Here is an 8731-nt window from a genome sequence, read left to right as displayed (position 1 = left end):
ACCACTGTTGCAGCCACCGTGGCAATCTATCTCGTATACAGAGATACAGATATAGCTTAAGTACAGGGATAGGCACCCAGGAGTGGTGACAATAGTTAAGGTGTTTGCCTACAGGTAACTTAAAAAGAAGTCCCAGTGCTTTACTTTGAAAGCATCAGCTACTACAACCTCTACAGAGCACAGCGTTTCTCTGTCTACATCACAATTCCATGAGCCGAACACACACCATGGCAACTGGCATAGGTACAAAAGAGGCAAGTTAGTAAAATGCTTAAAACCAAGGAACTTACCTGGATTAAGAATATAGATATCCATTCCACTTATTTGTGCTTTTGAAAAATTTTATTTTTCAAAACAAAATTTTATTTTTCAAAAAACAAAAAATTTTCAAAGTTTTTAATTACTTACGAAGTCATGTGGCCATTGATATAATTCTGATTCAGTACACGACCCCAGCAACCTGCACCCACATCATTATTCACAGTGCTAAAATCTTCAGAAGACCAAAGTTTCTTCTTGGTCAACTTTGCGTCCCGAACTGTATAGGTCCCAGGGTAATGCGCCCTAGGAGAGGAAACGGAGAACGGTCAGAATGTGACCTGTCTGTGCAGTTGGTGAGTGAACACAAAGGCATGTCTTCTCTGAGGTTTTCTACTTTAAACCACTGGACAGATTCCAGACAGATGACAGGCTGAATGTAGATCTCTGCCTCCCATCATTCCTGCCCAAGCATCACTTAAATGACAGCAGAGAGAAGTGATAAGCTGTACTAGCACGCTGACTAGGGAAGATTATCCATGCATGAGGGATGTCAATCTGTTGGTTCCTTCCTGGAAATCACAAAATGTATGGAAGCCTGTTGGTGAGTGGGTCTGGCAGTTCCAGAACACTCCAAGAAGAGATCCAAGTAGACATTCAAGTCAGATTTCTAGAGGAAGCCAGAAAACTGGGAACCTTAAGAAGGTCGGATTAAGGGAACTATGAATAAGACTAAGGGGCACCTTGTTTATAATAAAAAGTACCACACATTCATTCACTCCTAGCCACCAAGAGAAAAACAGTTTGGCATTTACTCCAAAAGGGCTCATCCTTGGGAAAAAAAGAATAATCCACCTTGGAAGAACTGGAAGGAAGTCAGTCCTGCGGAACAGTGGTTCCCAAGCTAGGCAGTCGTGCGCTCCTAGAGACGTAGGGCTATCACACCTCACAGCCCCAACAACCCTCTGAGCTGACTGCTCTGTCTTGAATTTAACTGGCCAAGCAGATCATCTTCGAAATCAGTTTTGAGTGGAGCTTTTTCTTTAAGGTACCCTAATGGGAGTAAGACAAGTTTATTATTGAGAAAACTTGCCTGGAGCCTTCTACTGACACGCTTAAATATGCTGTGTTTGGGGGAAAACTGGCATGTAGGAACGGGAACCCTGGTAGCAATATTTCTTGATTTACTGAGAAAATGGTGTGGGGGTAGCCTCTGACCTTCTCCAGCTGTGCGCAAGGGGAAAGAAAATCAAATTCCACGTCAGCCTCACCCAAAGCTGATTTCTATGAGGCTAACATCAGACCTTAGCACAGACTACCAAGAAGGAAGAGACTGTCACTTTCAAAGAATCGGCTAATGAAAACCTGATGCAAACTCCCATCCAAACACTGGGAGTTCCAGAAATCCTCATGAAGAGGAGAAGACGGCCAGCGCGTGTGCCGGAGCACTCAAACATGACTGAGGACGGGCTGCCTTCTCCAAGGAAAAAGCCCCAACGTGACACCGAGGGAATCAAACCTGCAGGAGCAAAGTCTGCAGCAACGTCCTTTGCTGACGGGACATGACTCAAAAGAAGAAACAGCTGCCAACATCAATTAAAAATGGAACTTGGAATGTGCATAGTATGAATCTAGGAAAACTGAAAGTTGTTGAAAATGGATTTTAAAAAGATTCACATTCTAAGGGTTAGTGAGCTGAAAGGGACTCGTGTTGGCTATTTTGAATCAGAAAAGCATACGGCTGACCGTGCTGAGAATGGCACAATCAAGAAAAAATGGATTGCATTCATCATCTAAAAGGACATTTCAAGATCTATCTTGAAATACAATCCTGTCTGTAATAGGAAAATGTCTATCCCCAATCAAAGAAATCTAGTCAATACAACTACTATAAAAACTACGCATCAACCATGAAAGCTAGAGAAAAAATTACAGAATTCTACCAATGTCTTAAGTCTGAAATCGGTCAAACAGGCAATCAAGATGTACTGGTCATTACTGGTGATTGAGATGCAAATGATGAAAACAAAGAATAAGGAAAATACGGCCTTGGTGACAGAAACGAAGCTGGAGATCACATGACAGAATTTCGCAAGACCAACATCTTCACCGCAAATACCTGTTTTCAACAACAGAAAAGGCAACTATAGAAATGGACTTCTCCAGATGGCGTACACAGAAATCAAACTGACCATATCTATGGGAAGAGATGCTGGAGAAGCTCAATGTCAGCAGTCAAAACTAGGCCACGGATCAACAGAGCATCAATCACTAATGTGTAAGGTCAGTCTGAAGCTGAGGAAATTAGAAGTCCACTAGAGTCAAAATAAGATCTTGAGGCTATCCCACCTGAGTTTTGAGAACATCTCATGAACAGATTTGATACCTTAAAAACTAATGACAGAAGACCTGATGGGCTGTGGGAGGACACAAAGAATATCATACATGATGAAAGCAAAAGGTCACTAAAAGATGGGAAAGAAAGAAAAGGTTAGCTTGAATGTTAAAGGAGACTATGAAACTTGTTCTTAATTGTAGAGTAGCTAAGGCAAATGGAAGATATGAAGAAGTCAAAGAGCTGAAAAGAAAATTCCAGAGTACAGCTTGAGAAAAAAAAGTTAAATAATGTAGAGAAATGTGCAAAGGCCTAGAATTAGAAAAACAAAAAGGAAGAACATGCTCAGCAGATCTGAAACTGAAAGAAGCTAACACAAAATTGAAACCTTGAGGAACAACATTGAAAGATCCAATGGGAAAAATACTGAATGATGCAGGACACATCAAAAAAAAAGGAGAATACTGACTGAGGCATTGTAACCAAAAAACCTCATCGACATTCAACCATTTCAAGAGGTAGCACGTGAGCAAGAACCAATGGTACTGAAGAAAGAAGCCTAAGTTGCACTAAAAGCATGGGCCACAAAAAGGCTTCAGGAATTGATGGAACACCAATTGAAAGATTTCAACAAGCTGATGGGAGCACTGGGGAACTCACTTGTCTTGCCAAGAAAGACAACTACTTGGCCAACTAGAAGAGATCTGTATTTGTACCTATCCCAAAGAAAGGTGACCCAAGAAAACGCTCAAATGATAGAACACTACCATTGATATCACAAGCAAGAAAAGTTTTTCTGAAGATCATCCAACGATGACTGCAGAAGTACATTGACAGGGAGCTAGCTAAGAGAGGTGCAGGCCGTATTCAAAGAGCACAGTGATTCATTGCTGGCATCACATGGATATTGGCGGAGAGCAGAGAACACTAGAAAGATGTATACTTGTGTTTCATTGACTATGGCAAAGGCATTTGACTGTGTGGATCAAAATAAACTAAGGGAAGCCTTGAGAAGAATGGGAATTCCAGAACACTTCATTATGCTCATGTGGAACCTGCCCGTGAATAATAAGGAATTGTGCAATTAGAGCAAGGGAACAGTGCATGGTTTAAAATCAGGAAAGGTATGCATCGGGTTGTTATCAGTAGACACCGTATATACTCGAGTATAAGCTGACTCGATTATCAGCCGAGGCACCTAATTTCACCACAAAAACTGCATAAAATATGTGCTGAAAAACTTGGCTAATACACAAGTACATCCAGTACTTGTTCAGTCTGTAGGCTGAGCAAATAATCAGAGAAGCTGGATTGTGTGAAGCAGAATAGGGCATCAAGGTTGGAGGAAGGCTTATTAACAACCTGTGATATGCAGATGGAGACAACCTTGCTTGCTAAAGTAAGGACTTGAACTACTTACTGGTTAAGATCAAGGATTAAAGTCGACAGTGTGGATTAAAACTCAATGTACAGAAAGCAAAAATCCTCACAACTGGACCAATGATAAATGGAAACATGGCTGCAGTTAACAAGGATTCCATGTTGCTTGGATGCACAATCAATGCTTATGGAAGCAGTAGTCAAGAGACCAAACACCACATTGCAGTAGGTCAATCTGCTGAACAAGATCTCTTTAAAGTACTGCAAAGCTAGGGTGTTACTCTGAAGACTAAGGTGCGTCTGACCCAAGCCATGGTATTTTCAATTGCCTCATATGCACATGAAAGTTGGACATTAAAAAAGAAGGCTGAAGAAAAAGTGATGTACTTGAACTATACTGTTCACAAAGAATATTGAAATACCATGGACTGCCAAAAGAACAAACAGATCTGTCTTGGAAAAGTTACAGCCAGAGTGCTCCTTAGAAGCAAGGATGGCGAGACTTTGTCTCACATAGTTTAGGTATGTCATCAGAGAGTCCAGTCCCTGGAGAAGGATGGCAAGCTTGGTAACGTGGGAGAGCCAGCAAAAAGAGGAAGGCCCTTGCAAGATGGATTGACACAGGGGTTGCAATAATCAGCTCAAATTAATAGCACTTGGGGGGATGGTTAGTTCTGTTGTGCATGGGGTCCCTATGGATCACAACCAAATTGAGGACACCTAACAACAACAAAGGTTAGACCTGCCTCCAACCTCCAACCTTCCTATCAATTCCACCACCAATGCTCTCTCCCTACAGTATTCTAATCCTGTGGTTGTATTCAAGAATTCATTGTAATCACACAGCAAACACAGAAGGCGGTACTCAAAATAAAATAAGTTTTTAAAGGGAAGTTAACAGGTTACAATTCAGGTGAAAAAATGCTCAGGGAATAGCTGTTCAATCAGGACAGTTTCTTCACTGCCATGTCTACAGGTAGGAATCTGCACTCCAACCTCCTGGCTTGGCTGGCCTGTCCTACTCTGACAAAGTTCTAAAGCTCTTTGATCCATAACTGTCCAAAGGGCATGCCACTGTGCTATACAGCTCAACCCGAAGGCACCCGGCTCAGAAACCCTAGCTTTCCCAAGGAAGTACCAAATTAAATCTCAGAGGTGCCCATTCCACACGTCTGCCCCATTCCCAAAGCGCTCGCTGCCCTTGCTCTGTGGCCAAGGAGCGTGTACGCTCTTTCCCATCTTGGGGCTCCTGGCTCTGCAGCTGCTGCTGCTCCTCTGCCCCTCCTCTGGTAGCACACCCTTCTCTTGGATCAAGAAGGTTCAAAGCATAGAGATTCTGCAGATCCAGAGGATGCGCTCAAGTTCTGGCTCTTCTCCCCTGCTGTTAAGTGTGATCCACTCCTCCACCCCCCCACCCCCTCCTGCTTCTGAGATGGCTCACTTTATACCCCGCAGGATGGAAGTCATAATTAACTCCACTAACTAATACTCAAAGCCGAAATGTCTAATCCAATCAACCAGCATCTTCCCCCACCTTTCTACCCAGAGCCATCATGGAAGTTTCTCTGTGGGTATAACAAAGGCTATGGCCAGAGTGGCTAGAACAGCCATGCAGAATAAGGTACTGCAGTGCACTTAGCCCCATATATAAGTGAGCACATTAGCTAAATAACTTTAAGTAGGCCAAAAACATTTATAAGCATTTTCATAATAGTAAAACAGAATGAAGCTTGTAGTACATCATGAAATATTCGTAACATCACAAGAATTATTGCGTAGGTCTTTTGGGTTTTATTTATTTAATTTTATTTAGGTCACTAATCTTTTAATGTCCTAATTGGAAATTCTTTATGCTTCGTGAAGATGAATTAGGGCACACCCTTAATTTAGTTTCTCAGAATTTCATGAAAAAGAGGTTCAAAATCAGGGGAAATGAGGTATATCATCTTCAATGCCCATCCAAAGAATGTAATGGAACATGAAGAAAAGAAGAAAGTATTACAAAACATTAAGTTCCACCAAGATGTTGTGAGTTAGTGAACTTATTTAAAAGTAGGGAGACCGCCCAATCAGTGTGGCAAATGCACACTGGAGAGACCATGACGGTAAATCCAGCACCTATTAGGGGTAAAACATGAATGTTCTGGCATTTGAATGCCCAACTCAAGATGTGAGATTTTTCTTCCGCTCTTTCAGTGGAAGAAAGGCGCTGAGGCCAGGTCTCTGCACACTGTAACGTAATAGTGTGCTTTGCTTTGTCGAACTGCTTCTAGAAATTTTCTGTTGGGCTATTTTACTGTGCCTTTTACTTTTCCGTTTTCTTTAGCTAGTCTACATTCAAGAGCAAGACCACTTTGGTCTTTCCTTCTTGTCTTTTAAATGACCTTCTGCTTCTTCATGTACAAAATGTTCCTGATGTTATCTCAGAACTCACATGGTCTTCGATCATCACTGTTCAACGGATCAAATCTGCTCTAGATTTGGGTGAAATAAACTCAAGGTCGCCTTTTAGCTCCCCAGCACTTGTTTTCATTTTCTTCAACTTATAACTGAATTTGGCATAAAGGCAAGCAATTGATAAACTGTCCTACAGTTTGTCCCTGACCTTGTGTTAGCTAATGTGATTGAGCCTGTCCATCATATCTTCCCACAGATATAGTCGATTTGACTCCTGTGTCAGGCAAGGTTCACGTGTCTAGTCAGCTTTATGTTGCTGAAAAAAAGGTATTTGGGATGAAGAAGTCATTATTCTGTCAAAATTCTATCATGCAACCCCAGCTGTTTCTTTAACCAAAGCCATACTTTCCAACTACTGATCCTTCCTCTGTTTCTAACTTCCTCATTCCAATTCTCAATAAAACTCTGGACACCAAAGTACAGGTGAACTTCCGTGGTTAGCAACACTTCACGCATACTGTATAAATTATTTACACTGTTGCTGAGACAAACAGGTACTCTCTGCACAAGTCCACCAAAGGCCCAAGACCAAAGGCTTCGGGCTGGTATTCTCTTACACCCATCCCCCTACACGACTCTTCCATTGACTGGTTTATATTTGTATCATTTTGCTATAATAAACTGCAAACAAGAGTGTAACAACTTTCAATGAATTCAAAGAGTCATTCAAGCAAACTAATGCGCCTCATGTTGACCTTCAAAAAAAAAACACGCCCCTGGCCATCAAGTAGACTCTGACCCTCTGGGACAAAGCAGAACTGATCCTTGCCTTTCTGAAGCTGTAACCCTCACAGGAGCAGTGACCTCATCTTTCCCTCCTGAAGTGCACGGTAGGCTCTCACTTCTGAACCTGTGTCTAGCAGACCAATGAGGAACCAACCCCCTGGAACACCAGACTGACAGCTGATTTCAGAAGTGAGCGTGAGCTTAGGATTTGAACTTTGCCATACCAAAGTATGTGCGTAAGTGTTTAAACTGAGAACTGCCAGCCATAGAAAGCCTGGGACTTGGGACCTAATTTCAATATATTGCCTTTATAATATCTAAAGGCTAATATTCTTCTGGCCCTGAATCCAAGCAAAGACTCCAAATATTTACAAAAATTTTTAAAACTTACAAATACATTTCATTGTCATGGGAAGGGCCTAAAACTTATACATTTCAAAAAGAAATGGATATTTACTAATACATGCTTTGGTTAAATAAGCACAAGAAAGCTACCTTCTGGCAATATAATCTAATGTGGAGGGAAAGCGAAAACAAAAGTGCATTTGTTACACAGAGAAGCAACCAGAAATTGCTGGTTTTCAAAGTGAAGCATCTCTTACCCTATAACATCAACCACCTTCAAGAGTTCAGCATCAAGCATCATTGAAGCAGAAATGGGCTCCCAGAGATTATCACTTGCTATGATTTTCACTCGCTCCAGACCATGATGGTTCAGCATTGCTCTTAACATCTTTCAGAGATAAATGGAACACACAGGAGGGTTACAAATGCATTTCTAGCCTTTGCATTTGACAAAGCTAGCTAAAATAGCTTCACAAAACAGCATCCTGGAAGGTAGTTCCAGTATATCGCAATACAAATGCCCCACAACTAACAATACAAACTTCCTGCCCTGTGCAAAACCAATCAATATCTATAAGGTAACCCACTTCATTGGATTATTTGAAAAATAAAAAAGCTGAAGGTGTCAAAATGTTTCAGAGAGAAGAGCTTAATACGGACGAATGAGAGAGAGGCTGTTCTGGTTGAAATGGGTGAGGTGCCTGTTACTCATCCACCCATTTCCATCCATGTCCACCCACAACCATCCATGTCCACCTATAATCATCCATGTTCATCCATGACCATTCATGACCATCCATGTTAACCAATGATCATTCATGACCATCCATGTTCACTAATGACTATCTATGCCCACCCACGTCCTTCGATGTGCACCCATGACCATCCATGTTCACAAATGACCATTCATGTCCCTCCATTACCCTCAGAACTTGATTCAGATTCGGATACCATTGAAGCACCATATACTGAGAAGCAAAACAAACCATAAACACAATGTAAGCAGCACAAATAAATTTTAATTCTACAAAGGAATCATTCACGAATAAAGAAGGAAGGATGTTGAAGTATTACAGACCTTGATATAACTGATGTCAAATGTTCTCTCATTCCATATCTACAAAGGAAAAAGTCAAAAAAATGATGAGTTGAAAATTCTAAGTGTCAAAAAAGAAGAAAGTACCATTAAAACAACACTTCTCCCCTCATCTTTCTTAATGTCTGAAACAC

At 41.3% G+C, this 8731-nt stretch overlaps 1 protein-coding gene across 1 annotated transcript in view; it reads right to left on the bottom strand.

The window, feature by feature from the left end:
• GALC (galactosylceramidase) overlaps nucleotides 1-8731 on the bottom strand; it is a 50062-nt gene that overhangs the window by 22342 nt on the left and 18989 nt on the right. Inside the window, exons 6-8 of the mRNA XM_045288048.1 lie at nucleotides 8580-8618; nucleotides 7759-7889; nucleotides 409-564 (exon numbers count right to left, since the gene is read on the bottom strand). Coding sequence (XP_045143983.1) covers nucleotides 409-564; nucleotides 7759-7889; nucleotides 8580-8618 — 326 coding nt within the window. The remainder of the gene's footprint in view (nucleotides 1-408; nucleotides 565-7758; nucleotides 7890-8579; nucleotides 8619-8731) is intronic.

This window comes from Echinops telfairi, unplaced genomic scaffold, assembly GCF_000313985.2.
Source record: "Echinops telfairi isolate 266 unplaced genomic scaffold, ASM31398v2 ScPeMD7_18;HRSCAF=68, whole genome shotgun sequence".
Lineage (NCBI taxonomy): Eukaryota > Metazoa > Chordata > Mammalia > Afrosoricida > Tenrecidae > Echinops > Echinops telfairi.
Note: the sequence above shows the minus strand (reverse complement) of the source record. Positions and strands in the feature narration are given on the sequence as shown.